Raw genomic sequence first — 22,597 nt, forward strand, 5'->3', positions numbered from 1 at the left:
GAGACACGGGGAGAGAGAGACACGGGGTGAGAGAGACACGGGGAGAGAGAGACACGGGATGAGAGAGACACAGGGTGAGAGAGACACACGGGGAGAGAGAGACACGGGGAGAGAGAGAGACACGGGGAGAGAGAGAGACACGGGGAGAGAGACACGGGGAGAGAGAGACACGGGGTGAGAGAGACACGAGGAGAGAGAGACACGGGGAGAGAGAGACACGGGGAGAGAGAGACACGGGGTGAGAGAGACACGGGGAGAGAGAGACACGGGATGAGAGAGACACAGGGTGAGAGAGACACACGGGGAGAGAGAGACACGGGGAGAGAGAGAGACACGGAGAGAGAGACACACGGAGAGAGAGAGACACGGGGAGAGAGAGACACGGGGAGACACGGGGAGAGAGAGACACGGGGAGAGAGAGACACGGGGAGAGAGAGACACGGGGAGACACAAGGTGAGAGAGACACGGAGAGAGAGACATGGGGGGAGAGACACGGGGGGAGAGACACGGGGAGAGAGAGAGACACGGGGAGAGAGACACACAGAGACACGGGGTGAGACAGAGACACACAGAGAGACACGGAGAGACACGGGGTGAGACAGAGACACAGAGAGACACAGAGAGACACAGAGAGACACGGGGTGAGACACGGAGAGACACAGAGAGACACACAGAGAGACACGGAGAGAGACACGGAGAGACCCACAGAGAGACACGGGGTGAGACAGACACAGAGAGACACGGAGAGACTCACAGAGAGACACAGAGAGACACAGAGAGACACGGGGTGAGACAGAGACACAGAGAGACACGGAGAGACACAGAGAGACACAGAGAGACAGAGACACAGAGAGACACGGAGAGAGAGAGACAAGGAGAGACACGGGGAGAGAGAGACACACACAGAGACACACACAGAGACACAGAGAGACACAGACACAGAGAGACACAGAGAGACACGGGGTGAGACAGAGACACAGAGAGACACAGAGAGACACACGGAGACACACAGAGACACACAGAGAGACACACAGAGAGACAGAGAGACACGGGGTGAGACAGAGACACAGAGAGACACGGGGTGAGACAGAGACACAGAGAGACACGGGGTGAGACAGAGACACAGAGAGACACGGGGTGAGACAGAGACACAGAGAGACACGGGGAGACACGGAGAGACACGGGGAGAGAGAGACACAGGGAGAGACACGGGGTGAGACAGAGACACGGAGTGAGACACGGGGTGAGACAGAGACACAGAGACACGGAGAGAGACACGGGGTGAGACAGAGACACAGAGACACAGAGACACGGAGAGAGACACGGGTTGAGACACATAGACACAGAGACACACACAGAGACACACAGACACGGGGAGAGAGAGACACACAGAGAGACACGGCGTGAGACACAGAGAGAGACAGAGGGTGAGACAGAGACACAGAGAGACACACACAGAGAGACACGGGGTGAGACACGGAGAGACACACACAGAGACACACAGAGAGACACAGACACAGAGACAGAGACACAGACACAGAGAGACAGAGATAGAGACACGTAGAGACACACACAGAGACACACATAGAGAGACACACACAGAGACACACACAAAGACACACAGAGAGAGAAACACACAGAGACACACACAGAGAGACACAGACACAGAGACAGAGACACAGACACATAGAGACACACACAGAGACACACACAGAGACACACAGAGAGACACACAGAGAGACAAAGACACGGAGAGACACACACAGAGACACACAGAGAGACACACAGAGAGAGACATACAGAGAGACAGAGACACACAGAGAGAGACACGGAGAGACACAGAGAGAGACAGAGACACAGAGACACAGACACAGAGAGAGACGGGGTGAGACACGGAGAGACACACACAGAGACACACACAGAGACACACACAGAGAGAGACACACACACAGACACACAGAGAGACACACACAGAGAGACAGAGACAGAGACAGAGACACGGAGAGACACACACAGAGACACACAGAGACATACAGAGAGACACAGACACACACACAGACACACACAGAGACACACAGACACACACAGAGACACACAGAGAGAGACACACAGAGAGACACACACAGAGACACACAGAGAGAGACACACAGAGAGACACACAGAGAGACACACACAGAGACACACAGAGAGAGACACACAGAGAGACACACAGAGAGACACACAGAGAGACACACAGAGAGACACACACAGAGACACACACAGAGACACACACAGAGACACACACAGAGACACACAGTGAGAGACACAGACACAGACAGACAGAGACACAGAGACAGAGACACACAGAGACACAGACACAGAGAGACAGAGACACACACACGGAGAGACACACACAGTGAGACACAGACACAGAGACACACACAGAGAGACACAGACACACAGACACACACAGAGAGAGACATACAGAGAGACAGAGACACACGGGGTGAGACAGAGACACAGAGACACAGACACAGAGAGACACGGGGTGAGACACGGAGAGACACGGGGTGAGACAGAGACACAGAGACACAGACACACAGAGAGAGACACACACAGAGACACACAGTGAGACACAGACACACAGAGACACACGGGGTGAGTCAGAGACACGGAGAGACACCCAGTGATCTCGTGACCTTGTGACCCCGTTACCCTGGGCAACCCTGAGAGGTCGGTCTCCTCGGTTGCCGTGGGCGACCAGATCTTGACGTCGTGGTCCAGGCCGCTCGTCGCCATGGCAACCGTGTGCGGGTGCGGCTCCAGGCAGTTCACCTAGCAACCGGTCGTCACGGAAACCAAGTCAATCTCCCATGGCAACCATCACAGTGACCATAGCAACCATCGCAGTGACCATAGCAACCACCATGGCAACCATCACAGTGAGTATAGCAACCACCATGGCAACCATCAGTGACATAGCAACCACCGCAGTGACCATAGCAACCACCATGGCAACCACCGCAGTGACCATAGCAACCACCATAGCAACCATCACAGTAACCATAGCAACCACCATGGCAACCATCAGTGACCATAGCAACCACCGCAGTGACCATAGCAACCATCGCAGTGACCATAGCAACCACTCACCACCACTCACCACCACTCACCACCACACTCACCACTCACCACCACACTCACAACTCACCACTCACCACACTCACCACCACACTCACCACTCACCACCACACTCACCGCCACACTCACCACCACACTCACCACTCACCACCACACTCACCACCACACTCACCACCACACTCACCACAACTCACCACCACACTCACCACCACACTCACCACCACACTCACCACTCACCACCAGACTCACCACCACACTCACCACCACACTCACCACTCACCACTCAACACCACTCACCACTCACCACTCCACCACCACACTCACCACTCACCACACTCACCACCACACTCACCACTCACCACCACGCTCACCACCACACTCACCACCACACTCACCACTCACCACACTCACCACCACACTCACCACCACCACACCCACCACCACACTCACCACTCACCACCACACTCACCACCACACTCACAACTCACCATCACCACTCACCACCACACTCACCACCACACTCACCACAACACTCACCACCACGCTCACCACTCCAACACCACGCTCACCACTCACCACCACACTCACAACCACACTCACACCACTCCACCACCACGCTCACCACTCACTCACCACTCACTCACCACTCACACCACTCCACCACCACGCTCAACACTCACCACTCCACCACCACGCTCACCACTCACTCACCACTCCACTCACCACTACACTCACCACTACACTCACCACTCACCACCACACTCACCACTCAACACCACGCTCACCACTCACCACTCCACTCACCACGACACTCACCACTCACCACCACGCTCACCACTCACCACTCCACCACTCACCACCACACTCACCACCACTCACACCACTCCACCACCACTCACCACTCACCACTCACACCACTCACACCACTCCACCACCACGCTCACCACTCACACCACTCCACCACCACACTGACAACCACACTCACCACTACACTCACCACTCACACCACTCACCACTCCACCACCACGCTCACCATGACTCTCACCACTCACCACTACACTCACCACACCACTCACCACGCTCACCACTCACCACTACACTCACCACACCACTCACCACGCTCACCACCACGCTCACCACTCACCACTCCACCACCACTCACACCACCACGCTCACCACCACGCTCACCACTCCACCACCACGCTCACCACTCACCACCACACTCACCACTCCACCACCACGCTCACCACTCACCACTATACTCACCACTCACACCACTCACCACTCCACCACCACTCCGACAACCACACTCACCACCACACTCACCACCACGCTCACCACTCACCACTCCACCACCACTCACACCACTACACTCACCACTCACCACTCACACCACCACTCCACTCACCACGACACTCACTCACACCACTCCACCACCACTCACCACCACACGCTCACCACTCACCACTCCACCACCACGCTCACCATTCACCACTACACTCACAACCACACTCACCACTCACACTCACCACTCACACCACACTCACCACTCACCACCACACTCACCACTCACCACCACACTCACAACTCACCACTCACCACACTCACCACCACACTCACCACTCACCACCACACTCACCGCCACACTCACCACCACACTCACCACTCACCACCACACTCACCACCACACTCACCACCACACTCACCACAACTCACCACCACACTCACCACCACACTCACCACCACACTCACCACTCACCACCAGACTCACCACCACACTCACCACCACACTCACCACTCACCACTCAACACCACTCACCACTCACCACTCCACCACCACACTCACCACTCACCACACTCACCACCACACTCACCACTCACCACCACGCTCACCACCACACTCACCACCACACTCACCACTCACCACACTCACCACCACACTCACCACCACCACACCCACCACCACACTCACCACTCACCACCACACTCACCACCACACTCACAACTCACCATCACCACTCACCACCACACTCACCACCACACTCACCACAACACTCACCACCACGCTCACCACTCCAACACCACGCTCACCACTCACCACCACACTCACAACCACACTCACACCACTCCACCACCACGCTCACCACTCACTCACCACTCACTCACCACTCACACCACTCCACCACCACGCTCAACACTCACCACTCCACCACCACGCTCACCACTCACTCACCACTCCACTCACCACTACACTCACCACTACACTCACCACTCACCACCACACTCACCACTCAACACCACGCTCACCACTCACCACTCCACTCACCACGACACTCACCACTCACCACCACGCTCACCACTCACCACTCCACCACTCACCACCACACTCACCACCACTCACACCACTCCACCACCACTCACCACTCACCACTCACACCACTCACACCACTCCACCACCACGCTCACCACTCACACCACTCCACCACCACACTGACAACCACACTCACCACTACACTCACCACTCACACCACTCACCACTCCACCACCACGCTCACCATGACTCTCACCACTCACCACTACACTCACCACACCACTCACCACGCTCACCACTCACCACTACACTCACCACACCACTCACCACGCTCACCACCACGCTCACCACTCACCACTCCACCACCACTCACACCACCACGCTCACCACCACGCTCACCACTCCACCACCACGCTCACCACTCACCACCACACTCACCACTCCACCACCACGCTCACCACTCACCACTATACTCACCACTCACACCACTCACCACTCCACCACCACTCCGACAACCACACTCACCACCACACTCACCACCACGCTCACCACTCACCACTCCACCACCACTCACACCACTACACTCACCACTCACCACTCACACCACCACTCCACTCACCACGACACTCACTCACACCACTCCACCACCACTCACCACCACACGCTCACCACTCACCACTCCACCACCACGCTCACCATTCACCACTACACTCACAACCACACTCACCACTCACACTCACCACTCACACCACACTCACCACTCACAACCACACTCACCACTCACACCACACTCACCACTCACACCACTCACCACACTCACACCACTCCACCACCACGCTCACCACTCACCACGCTCACCACTCACCACTCCACCACCACTCACACCACTACACTCACCACTCACACCACCACTCCACTCACCACGACACTCACTCACACCACTCCACCACCACGCTCACCACCACACTCACCACTCACCACCACGCTCACCACCACGCTCACCACTCACCACTCCACCCTGGTCACCCTCCAGGCACTGCAGAACGCAGCCAGATTCTTTATCCCAGATGAAGATGTGGCCACAGTCACTGCCGCTAACCACAAACTCCGCACGTGGACCCAGAAAATTCACTCCCTTCACTGGGGGTGGTGAGGGTGAGGAGGGAGAGAGAGGGGAGAGGGTGAGTGAGTGGGTGGGTGGGTGAGTGAGGGGGTGGGTGGGTGAGTGGGTGGGTGAGTGGGTGGGTGAGTAGTGGGTGGGTGAGTGAGTGGGTGGGTGAGTGAGTGAGTGAGTGGATGGGTGGGTGGGTGAGTGAGTGGGTGGGTGAGTGAGTGGGTGAGTGAGTGAGTGGGTGGGTGAGTGGGTGAGTGAGTGGGTGAGTGAGTGAGTGAGTGAGTGGGTGGGTGGATGGGTGGGTGAGGGGGTGGGTGGGTGAGTGGGTGGGTGAGTGGGTGGGTGAGTAGTGGGTGGGTGAGTGAGTGGGTGAGTAGTGGGTGGGTGAGTGAGTGAGTGAGTGGATGGGTGGGTGGGTGAGTGAGTGAGTGGGTGAGTGGGTGAGTGAGTGGGTGGGTGGGTGAGTGAGTGAGTGGGTGGGTGAGTGAGTGGGTGAGTGAGTGAGTGGGTGAGTAGTGGGTGGGTGAGTGAGTGGGTGAGTAGTGGGTGGGTGAGGGGGTGGGTGGGTGAGTGAGTGAGTGGATGGGTGGGTGGGTGAGTGAGTGGGTGGGTGAATGAGTGGGTGAGTGAGTGAGTGAGTGGGTGAGTGGGTGGGTGGGTGAGTGGGTGGGTGGGTGGGTGAGGGGGTGGGTGAGTGGGTGAGTGGGTGGGTGGGTAAGTGGGTGAGGGGGTGGGTGAATGGATGAGTGAGTGAGTGGATGAGTGAGTGGGTGGGTGAGTGGGTGAGTGAGTGGGTGAGTGGGTGAGTGAGTTAGTGAGTGGGTGAGTGGGTGGGTGAGTGAGTGAGTGAGTGGGTGGGTGAGTGGGTGGGTGAATGGGTGGGTGAGTGAGTGGGTGGGTGAGTTAGTGAGTGATTGAGTGAGTGGGTGAGTGAGTGGATGAGTGACTGAGTGGGTGGGTGTGTGAGTGGGTGGGTGAGTGGGTGGGTGGGTGGGTGAGTGGGTGGGTAAGTGGGTGGTTGGGTGAGTGGGTGGGTGGGTGGGTGAGTGGGTGGGTGGGTGAGTGAGTGGGTGGGTGGGTGAGTGAGTGAATGGGTGAGTGGGTGGGTAAGTGGGTGGTTGGGTGAGTGGGTGGGTGGGTGGGTGAGTGGGTGGGTGGGTGGGTGAGTGGGTGGGTGGGTGAGTGAGTGGGTGGGTGGGTGAGTGAGTGAGTGGGTGAGTGGGTGGGTAAGTGGGTGGGTGGGTGAGTGGGTGGGTGGGTGGGTGAGTGGGTGGGTGGGTGAGTGAGTGGGTGGGTGGGTGAGTGAGTGGGTGGGTGGGTGAGTGAGTGGGTGGGTGGGTGGGTGAGTGAGTGAGTGGGTGGTTAAGTGAGTGGGTGGCTACAGGTCACACCAACACCACACTACAGGTCACACCACACGTCACACCACACGTCACACCAACACCCCACTACAGGTCACACCACACCACAGGTAACACCACACGTCACACCACACGTCACACCAACACCCCACTACAGGTCACACCACACCACACCACACTACAGCTCACCAGTGGCGCTGTTTCGGTGTCCCTTGAATCTCCGTGCTGGCTCATCAGAATCTCCAACTCCACCACCTCCTCCTCCTCCTCCACCTCCTCCACCTCCTCCACCTCCTCCACACTGGAACAGGAAAACGTCGTCGTCGTTGTAGCTTGCCAGCAGCTCTGGAATCATCATCAGTAGTATCATCATCATCAGTAGTAGTAGTATCATCATCAGTAGTAGTATCATCATCATCAGTAGTATCATCATCAGTAGTAGTATCATCATCAGTAGTATCATCATCATCAGTAGTATCATCATCATCAGTAGTATCATCATCAGTAGTATCATCATCATCAGTAGTATCATCATCAGTAGTATCATCATCATCAGTAGTATCATCATCAGTAGTATCATCATCATCAGTAGTATCATCATCAGTAGTATCATCATCATCATCAGTAGTATCATCATCAGTAGTATCATCATCATCAGTAGTATCATCATCATCAGTAGTATCATCATCAGTAGTAGTATCATCATCATCAGTAGTATCATCATCATCATCAGTAGTAGTATCATCATCATCAGTAGTAGTATCATCATCATCAGTAGTAGTATCATCATCAGTAGTATCATCATCATCAGTAGTATCATCATCAGTAGTATCATCATCATCAGTAGTATCATCATCAGTAGTATCATCATCATCAGTAGTATCATCATCATCAGTAGTATCATCATCAGTAGTAGTATCATCATCATCAGTAGTATCATCATCATCAGCAGTAGTAGTATCATCATCATCAGTAGTAGTATCATCATCATCAGTAGTAGTATCATCATCATCAGTAGTAGTATCATCATCAGTAGTAGTATCATCATCAGTAGTAGTAGTATCATCATCAGTAGTATCATCATCAGTAGTAGTATCATCATCATCATCAGTAGTAGTAGTATCATCATCAGTAGTAGTATCATCATGAGTAGTAGTATCATCATCATCAGTAGTAGTATCATCATCATCAGTAGTATCATCATCAGTAGTAGTAGTATCATCATCATCATCAGTAGTAGTATCATCATCAGTAGTAGTATCATCATCATCATCAGTAGTATCATCATCATCATCAGTAGTAGTATCATCATCAGTAGTAGTAGCTATACACACTAGTAGTATCATCATCAGTAGTAGTATCATCATCATCAGTAGTAGTATCATCATCATCAGTAGTAGTATCATCATCATCAGTAGTAGTAGTATCATCATCAGTAGTAGTAGTATCATCATCAGTAGTAGTAGTAGTATCATCATCAGTAGTATCATCATCAGTAGTAGTAGTAGTATCATCATCATCAGTAGTAGTATCATCATCATCATCAGTAGTAGTAGTATCATCATCATCATCAGTAGTAGTATCATCAGTAGTAGTATCATCATCAGTAGTAGTAGTATCATCATCATCATCATCAGTAGTAGTATCATCATCATCATTAGTAGTAGTAGCATCATCATCATCAGTAGTAGTATCATCATCAGTAGTATCATCATCATCAGTAGTAGTATCATCATCAGTAGTAGTATCATCATCATCAGTAGTAGTAGTATCATCATCATCAGTAGTAGTATCATCATCATCAGTAGTAGTAGTATCATCATCAGTAGTAGTAGTATCATCATCATCAGTAGTAGTAGTAGTATCATCATCAGTAGTATCATCATCAGTAGTAGTAGTATCATCATCATCAGTAGTAGTATCATCATCAGTAGTAGTAGTATCATCATCATCATCAGTAGTAGTATCATCAGTAGTAGTATCATCATCAGTAGTAGTAGTATCATCATCATCATCAGTAGTAGTATCATCATCATTAGTAGTAGTATCATCATCATCATCATCAGTAGTAGTATTATCATCAGTAGTAGTAGTATCATCATCATCAGTAGTAGTATCATCATCATCAGTAGTAGTAGTATCATCATCATCATCAGTAGTAGTATCATCATCATCAGTAGTAGTATCATCATCAGTAGTAGTAGTATCATCATCATCATCAGTAGTAGTATCATCATCATCATCAGTAGTAGTATCATCATCAGTAGTAGTAGTATCATCATCATCATCAGTAGTATCATCATCAGTAGTAGTATCATCATCAGTAGTAGTATCATCATCAGTAGTAGTATCATCATCATCAGTAGTATCATCATCATCAGTAGTAGTATCATCATCAGTAGTAGTAGCTACACACACTATTAGTATCATCATCAGTAGTAGTACCATCATCATCATGAGTATTATCATCATCATCATCATCATGAGTAGTAGTATCATCAGTAGTAGTAGTATCATCATCATCATCAGTAGTAGCATCATCATCAGTAGTAGTATCATCATCATCAGTAGTAGTATCATCATCATCAGTAGTATCATCATCATCATCAGTAGTAGTATCATCATCATCAGTAGAAGTATCATCATCATCATCAGTAGTAGGAGATATTGAGTGAGCGGGTGAGCGAATTAGTGAGTGAGTGAGTGGGTGAGTGAGTGTGTGCGTGAGTGAGTGAGTGAATTATGAGTGGGTGAGTGAGTGAGAGAGTGGGTGGGTGGGAGGGTGAGTGAGTGAGTGAGTGGGTGAATGAGTGAGTGAATGAATGGGTGAGTGGGTGAGTGAGTGAGTGGGTGAGTGGGTGGATGAGTGAGTGAGTGAATGATGAGTGGGTGAGTAAGTGAGTGAGTGAGTGAGAGAGTGGGTGAGTAAGTGAGTGAGTGGGTGGGTGAGTGAGTGAATGGGTGAGTGGGTGAGTGAGTGAGTGAATGAGTGAGTGGGTGAGTGAGTGAGTGAGTGAATGAGTGAGTGGGTGAGTAAGTGAGTGAGTGCGTGAGTGAGTGAATGAGTGGGTGAGTGGGTGAGTGAGTGAGTGGGTGAGTGAGTGATTGGGTGAGTGAGTAGGTGAGTTGCTCACCAGTTCCGTTATAGTTGTACACCACACAGGTGACATTTGCCTTCCTCTCTCCACGCTGAAAGACAAAGACAGCAGTCAGTGTTGAGTCTATGGTGCAGTGCTGAGTCTATGGTGCAGTGGTGAGTCTATGGTGCAGTGTTGAGTCTATGGTGCAGTGTTGAGTCTATGGTGCAGTGATGAGTCTATGGTGCAGTGTTGAGTCTATGGTGCAGTGTTGAGTCTATGGTGCAGTGTTGAGTCTATGGTGCAGTGTTGAGTCTATGGTGCAGTGTTGAGTCTATGGGCAGTGTTGAGTCTATGGTGCAGTGTTGAGTCTATGGTGCAGTGCTGAGTCTATGGTGCAGTGGTGAGTCTATGGTGCAGTGTTGAGTCTATGGTGCAGTGTTGAGTCTATGGTGCAGTGTTGAGTCTATGGTGCAGTGTTGAGTCTATGGTGCAGTGATGAGTCTATGGTGCAGTGTTGAGTCTATGGGCAGTGTTGAGTCCATGGTGCAGTGTTGAGTCTATGGTGCAGTGTTGAGTCTATGGTGCAGTGTTGAGTCTATGGTGCAGTGTTGAGTCTATGGTGCAGTGTTGAGTCTATGGTGCAGTGTTGAGTCTATGGGCAGTGTTGAGTCTATGGTGCAGTGTTGAGTCTATGGTGCAGTGTTGAGTCTATGGGCAGTGCTGAGTCTATGGTGCAGTGTTGAGTCTATGGTGCAGTGTTGAGTCTATGGTGCAGTGTTGAGTCTATGGTGCAGTGTTGAGTCTATGGGCAGTGTTGAGTCTATGGTGCAGTGTTGAGTCGATGGTGCAGTGATGAGTCTATGGTGCAGTGGTGAGTCTATGGTGCAGTGTTGAGTCTATGGTGCAGTGTTGAGTCTATGGTGCAGTGATGAGTCTATGGTGCAGTGTTGAGTCTATGGGCAGTGTTGAGTCCATGGTGCAGTGTTGAGTCTATGGTGCAGTGTTGAGTCTATGGTGCAGTGTTGAGTCTATGGTGCAGTGTTGAGTCTATGGTGCAGTGTTGAGTCTATGGTGCAGTGTTGAGTCTATGGGCAGTGTTGAGTCTATGGTGCAGTGTTGAGTCTATGGTGCAGTGTTGAGTCTATGGGCAGTGCTGAGTCTATGGTGCAGTGTTGAGTCTATGGTGCAGTGTTGAGTCTATGGTGCAGTGTTGAGTCTATGGTGCAGTGTTGAGTCTATGGGCAGTGTTGTGTCTATGGTGCAGTGTTGAGTCGATGGTGCAGTGATGAGTCTATGGGGCAGTGTTGAGTCTATGGGACAGTGTTGAGTCTATGGTCCAGTGTTGAGTCTATGGGTAGTGTTGAGTCTATGGGCAGTGTTGAGTCTATGGTGCAGTGTTGAGTCTATGGGCAGTGTTGAGTCTATGGGCAGTGTTGAGTCTATGGGCAGTGTTGACACTATGGTGCAGTGCTGAGTCTATGGTGCAGTGTTGAGTCTATGGTGCAGTGTTGAGTCTATGGGCAGTGTTGAGTCTATGGTGCAGTGTTGAGTCTATGGGCAGTGTTGAGTCTATGGTGCAGTGTTGAGTCTATGGGTGGTGTTGAGTCTATGGTGCAGTGTTGAGTCTATGGTGCAGTGTTGAGTCTATGGTGCTGTGATGAGTCTATGGGCAGTGTTGAGTCTATGGTGCAGTGTTGAGTCTATGGGCAGTGTTGAGTCTATGGGCAGTGTTGAGTCTATGGGCAGTGTTGAGTCTATGGTGCAGTGTTGAGTCTATGGTGCAGTGTTGAGTCTATGGGTGGCAGTGCTGAGTCTATGGTGCAGTGTTGAGTCTATGGTGCAGTGTTGAGTCTATGGTGCAGTGTTGAGTCTATGGTGCAGTGTTGAGTCTATGTGCAGTGCTGAGTCTATGGTGCAGTGTTGAGTCTATGGTGCAGTGCTGAGTCTATGGTGCAGTGTTGAGTCTATGGTGCAGTGTTGAGTCTATGGGCAGTGTTGAGTCTATGGTGCAGTGTTGAGTCTATGGTGCAGTGTTGAGTCTATGGGCAGTGTTGAGTCTATGGGCAGTGTTGAATCTATGGTGCAGTGTTGAGTCTATGGTGCAGTGTTGAGTCTATGGTGCAGTGTTGAGTCTATGGTGCAGTGTTGAGTTTATGGTGCAGTGTTGAGTCTAAGGTGCAGTGTTGAGTCTATGGTGCAGTGTTGAGTCTATGGTGCAGTGTTGAGTCTATGGTGCAGTGTTGAGTCTATGGTGCAGTGTTGAGTCTATGGGCAGTGTTGAGTCTATGGTGCAGTGTTGAGTCTATGGTGCAGTGTTGAGTCTATGGGCAGTGCTGAGTCTATGGTGCAGTGTTGAGTCTATGGTGCAGTGTTGAGTCTATGGTGCAGTGTTGAGTCTATGGTGCAGTGTTGAGTCTATGGGCAGTGTTGAGTCTATGGTGCAGTGTTGAGTCGATGGTGCAGTAATGAGTCTATGGGGCAGTGTTGAGTCTATGGGACAGTGTTGAGTCTATGGTCCAGTGTTGAGTCTATGGGTAGTGTTGAGTCTATGGGCAGTGTTGAGTCTATGGTGCAGTGTTGAGTCTATGGGCAGTGTTGAGTCTATGGTGCAGTGTTGAGTCTATGGGCAGTGTTGAGTCTATGGTGCAGTGTTGAGTCTATGGTGCAGTGCTGAGTCTATGGTGCAGTGTTGAGTCTATGGTGCAGTGTTGAGTCTATGGGCAGTGTTGAGTCTATGGTGCAGTGTTGAGTCTATGGGCAGTGTTGAGTCTATGGTGCAGTGTTGAGTCTATGGGTGGTGTTGAGTCTATGGTGCAGTGTTGAGTCTATGGTGCAGTGTTGAGTCTATGGTGCTGTGATGAGTCTATGGGCAGTGTTGAGTCTATGGTGCAGTGTTGAGTCTATGGGCAGTGTTGAGTCTATGGGCAGTGTTGAGTCTATGGGCAGTGTTGAGTCTATGGTGCAGTGTTGAGTCTATGGTGCAGTGTTGAGTCTATGGGTGGCAGTGCTGAGTCTATGGTGCAGTGTTGAGTCTATGGTGCAGTGTTGAGTCTATGGTGCAGTGTTGAGTCTATGGTGCAGTGTTGAGTCTATGTGCAGTGCTGAGTCTATGGTGCAGTGTTGAGTCTATGGTGCAGTGCTGAGTCTATGGTGCAGTGTTGAGTCTATGGTGCAGTGTTGAGTCTATGGGCAGTGTTGAGTCTATGGTGCAGTGTTGAGTCTATGGTGCAGTGTTGAGTCTATGGGCAGTGTTGAGTCTATGGGCAGTGTTGAATCTATGGTGCAGTGTTGAGTCTATGGGCAGTGCTGAGTCTATGGTGCAGTGTTGAGTCTATGGTGCAGTGTTGAGTCTATGGGGCAGTGTTGAGACTATGGTGCAGTGTTGAGTCTATGGGGCAGTGTTGAGTCTATGGGACAGTGTTGAGTCTATGGTCCAGTGTTGAGTCTATGGTGCAGTGTTGAGTCTATGGGCAGTGTTGAGTCTATGGTGCAGTGTTGAGTCTATGGTGCAGTGTTGAGTTTATGGTGCAGTGCTGAGTCTATGGGCAGTGTTGAGTCTATGGGTAGTGTTGAGTCTATGGTGCAGTGTTGAGTCTATGGGCAGTGTTGAGTCTATGGTGCAGTGTTGAGTCTATGGTGCTGTGATGAGTCTATGGGCAGTGTTGAGTCTATGGTGCAGTGTTGAGTCTATCGGCAGTGTTGAGTCTATGGGCAGTGTTGAGTCTATGGGCAGTGTTGAGTCTATGGTGCAGTGTTGAGTCTATGGTGCAGTGTTGAGTCTATGGGTGGCAGTGCTGAGTCTATGGTGCAGTGTTGAGTCTATGGTGCAGTGTTGAGTCTATGGTGCAGTGTTGAGTCTATGTGCAGTGCTGAGTCTATGGTGCAGTGTTGAGTCTATGGTGCAGTGCTGAGTCTATGGTGCAGTGTTGAGTCTATGGTGCAGTGTTGAGTCTATGGTGCAGTGTTGAGTCTATGGTGCAGTGTTGAGTCTATGGAACAGTGTTGAGTCTATGGTGCAGTGTTGAGTCTATGGGCAGTGTTGACTCTATGGTGCAGTGTTGAGTCTATGGTGCAGTGTTGAGTCTATGGTGCAGTGTTGAGTCTATGGTGCAGTGTTGAGTCTATGGGCAGTGTTGAGTCTATGGTGCAGTGTTGAGTCTATGGTGCAGTGTTGAGTCTATGGTGCAGTGCTGAGTCTATGGTGCAGTGTTGAGTCTATGGTGCAGTGTTGAGTCTATGTGCAGTGTTGAGTCTATGGTACAGTGTTGAGTCTATGGTGCAGTGATGAGTCTATGGGCAGTGTTGAGTCTATGGGGCTGTGTTGAGTCTATGGTGCAGTGTTGAGTCTATGGTGCAGTGTTGAGTCTATGGGTGGCAGTGCTGAGTCTATGGTGCAGTGTTCAGTCTATGGTGCAGTGTTGAGTCTATGGTGCAGTGTTGAGTCTATGGGGCAGTGTTGAGTCTATGGTGCAGTGTTGAGTCTATGGGGCAGTGTTGAGTCTATGGGACAGTGTTGAGTCTATGGGGCAGTGTTGAGTCTATGGTCCAGTGTTGAGTCTATGGTGCAGTGTTGAGTCTATGGTGCAGTGTTGAGTCTATGGTGCAGTGTGGAGTCTATGGTGTAGTGTGGAGTCTATGGTGCAGTGTTGAGTCTATGGGTAGTGTTGAGTCTATGGTGCAGTGTTGAGTCTATGGTGCAGTGTTGAGTCTATGGTGCAGTGTTGAGTCTATGGTACAGTGCTGAGTCTATGGGCAGTGTTGAGTCTATGGTGCAGTGTTGAGTCTATGGGCAGTGTTGAGTCTATGGGCAGTGTTGAGTCTATGGTGCAGTGTTGAGTCTATGGTGCAGTGTTGAGTCTATGGGCAGTGTTGAGTCTATGGGCAGTGTTGAGTCTATGGTGCAGTGTTGAGTCTATGGTGCAGTGCTGAGTCTATGGTGCAGTGTTAAGTCTATGGGGAGTGTTGAGTCTATGGGCAGTGTTGAGTCTATGGTGCAGTGTTGAGTCTATGGTGCAGTGTTGAGTCTATGGGCAGTGTTGAATCTATGGGCAGTGTTGAGTCTATGGTGCAGTGTTGAGTCTATGGGCAGTGCTGAGTCTATGGTGCAGTGTTGAGTCTATGGTGCAGTGTTGAGTCTATGGGGCAGTGTTGAGTCTATGGTGCAGTGTTGAGTCTATGGGGCAGTGTTGAGTCTATGGTCCAGTGTTGAGTCTATGGTGCAGTGTTGAGTCTATGGGCAGTGTTGAGTCTATGGTGCAGTGTTGAGTCTATGGTGCAGTGTTGAGTTTATGGTGCAGTGCTGAGTCTATGGGCAGTGTTGAGTCTATGGGTAGTGTTGAGTCTATGGTGCAGTGTTGAGTCTATGGTGCAGTGTTGAGTCTATGGTGCAGTGTTGAGTCTATGGTGCTGTGATGAGTCTATGGGCAGTGTTGAGTCTATGGTGCAGTGTTGAGTCTATGGGCAGTGTTGAGTCTATGGGCAGTGTTGAGTCTATGGGCAGTGCTGAGTCTATGGTGCAGTGTTGAGTCTATGGTGCAGTGTTGAGTCTATGGGTGGCAGTGCTGAGTCTATGGTGCAGTGTTGAGTCTATGGTGCAGTGTTGAGTCTATGTGCAGTGCTGAGTCTATGGTGCAGTGTTGAGTCTATGGTGCAGTGCTGAGTCTATGGTGCAGTGTTGAGTCTATGGTGCAGTGTTGAGTCTATGGTGCAGTGTTGAGTCTATGGAACAGTGTTGAGTCTATGGTGCAGTGTTGAGTCTATGGGCAGTGTTGAGTCTATGGTGGAGTGTTGAGTCTATGGTGCAGTGTTGAGTCTATGGTGCAGTGTTGAGTCTATGGGCAGTGTTGAGTCTATGGTGCAGTGTTGAGTCTATGGTGCAGTGTTGAGTCTATGGTGCAGTGTTGAGTCTATGGTACAGTGTTGAGTCTATGGTGCAGTGATGAGTCTATGGGCAGTGTTGAGTCTATGGGGCTGTGTTGAGTCTATGGTGCAGTGTTGAGTCTATGGTGCAGTGTTGAGTCTATGGGTGGCAGTGCTGAGTCTATGGTGCAGTGTTCAGTCTATGGTGCAGTGTTGAGTCTATGGTGCAGTGTTGAGTCTATGGGGCAGTGTTGAGTCTATGGTGCAGTGTTGAGTCTATGGGGCAGTGTTGAGTCTATGGGACAGTGTTGAGTCTATGGGGCAGTGTTGAGTCTATGGTCCAGTGTTGAGTCTATGGTGCAGTGTGGAGTCTATGGTGTAGTGTGGAGTCTATGGTGCAGTGTTGAGTCTATGGGTAGTGTTGAGTCTATGGTGCAGTGTTGAGTCTATGGTGCAGTGTTGAGTCTATGGTGCAGTGTTGAGTCTATGGTACAGTGCTGAGTCTATGGGCAGTGTTGAGTCTATGGTGCAGTGTTGAGTCTATGGGCAGTGTTGAGTCTATGGGCAGTGTTGAGCCTATGGTGCAGTGTTGAGTCTATGGTGCAGTGTTGAGTCTATGGGCAGTGTTGAGTCTATGGGCAGTGTTGAGTCTATGGTGCAGTGTTGAGTCTATGGTGCAGTGCTGAGTCTATGGTGCAGTGTTAAGTCTATGGGGAGTGTTGAGTCTATGAGCAGTGTTGAGTCTATGGTGCAGTGTTGAGTCTATGGTGCAGTGTTGAGTCTATGGGCAGTGTTGAGTCTATGGGCAGTGTTGAGTCTATGGTGCAGTGTTGAGTCTATGGGCAGTGCTGAGTCTATGGTGCAGTGTTGAGTCTATGGTGCAGTGTTGAGTCTATGGGGCAGTGTTGAGTCTATGGTGCAGTGTTGAGTCTATGGGGCAGTGTTGAGTCTATGGGACAGTGTTGAGTCTATGGTCCAGTGTTGAGTCTATGGTGCAGTGTTGAGTCTATGGGCAGTGTTGAGTCTATGGTGCAGTGTTGAGTCTATGGTACAGTGTTGAGTTTATGGTGCAGTGCTGAGTCTATGGGCAGTGTTGAGTCTATGGGTAGTGTTGAGTCTATGGTGCAGTGTTGAGTCTATGGTGCAGTGTTGAGTCTATGGTGCAGTGTTGAGTCTATGGTGCTGTGATGAGTCTATGGGCAGTGTTGAGTCTATGGAGCAGTGTTGAGTCTATGGGCAGTGTTGAGTCTATGGGCAGTGTTGAGTCTATGGGCAGTGTTGAGTCTATGGTGCAGTGTTGAGTCTATGGTGCAGTGTTGAGTCTATGGGTGGCAGTGCTGAGTCTATGGTGCAGTGTTGAGTCTATGGTGCAGTGTTGAGTCTATGGTGCAGTGTTGAGTCTATGGTGCAGCGTTGAGTCTATGGTGCAGTGTTGAGTCTATGGTGCAGTGTTGAGTCTATGGTGGCAGTGTTGAGTCTATGGTGCAGTGTTGAGTCTATGGGCAGTGTTGAGTCTATGTGCAGTGTTGAGTCTATGGTGCAGTGTTGAGTCTATGGTGCAGTGTTGAGTCTATGGTGCAGTGTTGAGTCTATGGGCAGTGTTGATTCTATGTGCAGTGTTGAGTCTATGGTGCAGTGTTGAGTCTATGGTGCAGTGTTGAGTCTATGGTGCAGTGTTGAGTCTATGGTGCAGTGTTGAGTCTATGGGCAGTGCTGAGTCTATGGTGCAGTGTTGAGTCTATGGTGCAGTGCTGAGTCTATGGTGCAGTGTTGAGTCTATGGTGCAGTGTTGAGTCTATGGTGCAGTGTTGAGTCTATGGAACAGTGTTGAGTCTATGGTGCAGTGTTGAGTCTATCGGCAGTGTTGAGTCTATGGTGCAGTGTTGAGTCTATGGTGCAGTGTTGAGTCTATGGTGCAGTGTTGAGTCTATGGGCAGTGTTGAGTCTATGGTGCAGTGTTGAGTCTATGGTGCAGTGTTGAGTCTATGGTGCAGTGTTGAGTCTATGGTGCAGTGTTGAGTCTATGGTGCAGTGTTGAGTCTATGGTACAGTGTTGAGTCTATGGTGCAGTGATGAGTCTATGGTGCAGTGTTGAGTCTATGGGCAGTGCTGAGTCTATGGTGCAGTGTTGAGTCTATGGTGCAGTGTTGAGTCTATGGGCAGTGTTGAGTCTATGGGCAGTGTTAAGTCTATGGGCAGTGTTAAGTCTATGGGCAGTGTTGAGTCTATGGGGCTGTGTTGAGTCTATGGTGCAGTGTTGAGTCTATGGTGCAGTGCTGAGTCTATGGGCAGTGCTGAGTTTATGGGCAGTGTTGAGTCTATGGTGCAGTGTTGAGTCAATGGGCAGTGTTGAGTCTATGGGTAGTGTACTAGTTAGTGTACTAGTTAGTGTAATGGTGTAGTAGTTAGTGTACTAGTGTAGTAGTTAGTGTACTAGTGTACTAGTTAGTGTACTAGTTAGTGTACTAGTTAGTGTACTAGTTAGTGTACTAGTTAGTGTACTAGTGTTCTAGTTGGTGTACTAGTGTACTAGTTGGTGTACTAGTGTACTAGTGTACTAGTTAGTGACTAGTTGGTGTACTAGTTAGTGTACTAGTTAGTGTACTAGTTAGTGACTAGTTAGTGTACTAGTTAGTGTACTAGTTAGTGTGCTAGTGTACTAGTTAGTGACTAGTTAGTGTACTAGTTAGTGACTAGTTAGTGTACTAGTTAGTGTACTAGTTAGTGTACTAGTGACTAGTTAGTGTACTAATTAGTGTACTAGTGTACTAGTTAGTGTACTAGTTAGTGTACTAGTGTACTAGTTAGTGTACTAGTGTACTAGTTAGTGTACTAGTTAGTGTACTAGTGTACTAGTTAGTGTACTAGTTAGTGTACTGGTGTACTAGTTGGTGTACTAGTGTACTAGTTAGTGTACTGGTGTACTGGTTAGTGACTAGTTAGTGTACTAGTTAGTGTACTAGTTAGTGTACTAGTTAGTGTACTAGTTGGTGTACTAGTGTACTAGTTAGTGTACTAGTTAGTGACTAGTTAGTGTACTAGTTAGTGTACTAGTTAGTGTACTAGTGTACTAGTTAGTGACTAGTTGGTGTACTAGTTGGTGTACTAGTTGGTGTACTAGTTGGTGTACTAGTTGGTGTACTAGTTGGTGTACTAGTTAGTGTACTAGTTAGTGACTAGTTAGTGTACTAGTTAGTGACTAGTTAGTGTACTAGTTAGTGTACTAGTGTACTAGTTAGTGACTAGTTAGTGTACTACTTAGTGTACTAGTTAGTGACTAGTTAGTGTACTAGTTAGTGTACTAGTTAGTGTACTAGTTAGTGTACTAGTGTACTAGTTAGTGTACTAGTGTACTAGTTAGTGTACTAGTTAGTGACTAGTTAGTGTACTAGTTAGTGACTAGTTAGTGTACTAGTTAGTGTACTAGTTAGTGTACTAGTGTACTAGTTAGTGTACTAGTTAGTGTGCTAGTGTACTAGTTAGTGTACTAGTTAGTGTACTAGTTAGTGTTACCAGGTGCTGGGGGCTGTATTTGTGGAGGACGCCATTGTTGATGGAGTCGTTGATCTTGCGCCGGTCAAATAACCTGGACCACACGGTAACCATGGATACCACTCAGTACCACGGTAACCATGGAAACCACGTCAATACCACGGTAACCGTGGAAATCACGTCACTACCACGGTAACCATGGAAACCACGTCACTACCACGGTAACCATGGAAACCACGTCACTACCACGGTAACCGTGGAAACCACGTCACTACCACGGTAACCATGGAAACCACGTCACTACCACGGTAACCATGGAAACCACGTCACTACCACGGTAACCATGGAAACCACGTCAATACCACGGTAACCATGGAAACCACGTCACTACCACGGTAAACATGGAAACCACGTCAATACCACGGTAACCATGGAAACCACGTCAGTACCACGGTAACCATGGAAACCACGTCACTACCACGGTAACCATGGAAACCACGTCACTACCACGGTAACCATGGAAACCACGTCACTACCACGGTAACCATGGAAACCACTTAGTACCACGGTGACCATGGAAACCACGTCAACACCACGGTAACCATGGAAACCACGTCACTACCACGGTAACCATGGAAACCACGTCAATACCACGGTAACCATGGAAACTACGTCACTACCACGGTAGCCATGGAAACCACGTCACTACCACGGTAACCATGGAAACCACGTCACTACCACGGTAACCATGGAAACCACGTCACTACCACGGTAACCATGGAAACTACGTCACTACCACGGTAGCCATGGAAACCACGTCACTACCACGGTAACCATGGAAACCACGTCAATACCACGGTAACCATGGAAACCACGCCACTACCACGGTAGCCATGGAAACCACGTCACTACCACGGTAGCCATGGAAACCACGTCACTACCACGGTAGCCATGAAAACCACGTCACTACCACGGTAACCATGGAAACCACGTCACTACCACGGTAACCATGGAAACCACGTCACTACCACGGTAGCCATGAAAACCACTTCACTACCACGGTAACCATGGAAACCACGTCACTACCACGGTAACCATGGAAACCACGTCACTACCACGGTAACCATGGAAACCACGTCAATACCACGGTGACCATGGAAACCACGTCACTACCACGGTAACCATGGAAACCACGTCACTACCACGGTAGCCATGAAAACCACTTCACTAACACGGTAACCATGGAAACCACGCCACTACCACGGTAGCCATGGAAACCACGTCACTACCACGGTAACCATGGAAACCACGTCAATACCACGTTAACCATGGAAGCCACGTCACTACCACGGTAGCCATGGAAACCACGTCACTACCACGGTAGCCATGGAAACCACGTCACTACCACGGTAGCCATGGAAACCACGTCACTACCACGGTAGCCATGGAAACCACGTCACTACCACGGTAGCCATGGAAACCACGTCACTACCACGGTAACCATGGAAACCACGTCACTACCACGGTAGCCATGGAAACCACGTCACTACCACGGTAGCCATGGAAACCACGTCACTACCACGGTAACCATGGAAACCACGTCAATACCACGGTAACCATGGAAACCACGCCACTACCACGGTAGCCATGGAAACCACGTCACTACCACGGTAGCCATGGAAACCACGTCACTACCACGGAAACTACGTCACTACCACGGTAGCCATGGAAACCACGTCACTACCACGGTAACCATGGAAACCACGTTGATACCACGGTAACCATGGAAACCACGTCACTACCACGGTAACCATGGAAACCACGTCACTATCACGGTAACCATGGAAACCGCGTCACTACCACGGTAACCATGGAAACCACGTCACTACCTCGGTAACCATGGAAACCACGTCACTACCACGGTAACCATGGAAACCACGTCAATACCACGTTAACCATGGAAACCACGTCACTACCACGGTAGCCATGGAAACCACGTCACTACCACGGTAGCCATGGAAACCACGTCACTACCACGGTAACCATGGAAACCACGTCACTACCACGGTAACCATGGAAACTACGTCACTACCACGGTAGCCATGGAAACCACGTCACTACCACGGTAGCCATGGAAACCACGTCACTACCACGGTAACCATGGAAACCACGTCACTACCACGGTAACCATGGAAACTACGTCACTACCACGGTAGCCATGGAAACCACGTCACTACCACGGTAACCATGGAAACCACG

At 50.0% G+C, this 22,597-nt stretch overlaps 1 protein-coding gene across 1 annotated transcript in view; it reads right to left on the reverse strand.

Annotated features, from left to right (window-relative positions):
- The window catches only part of LOC116938072 (DDB1- and CUL4-associated factor 8-like), a 64,890-nt gene that overhangs the window by 4,790 nt on the left and 37,503 nt on the right, over window positions 1-22,597 (reverse strand). Inside the window, exons 6-10 of the mRNA XM_076057376.1 lie at window positions 20,360-20,432; window positions 11,042-11,096; window positions 8,097-8,252; window positions 6,442-6,572; window positions 2,696-2,815 (exon numbers count right to left, since the gene is read on the reverse strand). Of these exons, the coding sequence (XP_075913491.1) occupies window positions 2,696-2,815; window positions 6,442-6,572; window positions 8,097-8,252; window positions 11,042-11,096; window positions 20,360-20,432 (535 nt within the window). The remainder of the gene's footprint in view (window positions 1-2,695; window positions 2,816-6,441; window positions 6,573-8,096; window positions 8,253-11,041; window positions 11,097-20,359; window positions 20,433-22,597) is intronic.

The sequence above is a fragment of the Petromyzon marinus genome, chromosome 82, assembly GCF_048934315.1.
Source record: "Petromyzon marinus isolate PM22_M1 ecotype Great Lakes invasive population chromosome 82, UKy_Petmar_22M1.pri1.0, whole genome shotgun sequence".
In the NCBI taxonomy this organism is placed as follows: Eukaryota; Metazoa; Chordata; class Hyperoartia; order Petromyzontiformes; family Petromyzontidae; genus Petromyzon; species Petromyzon marinus.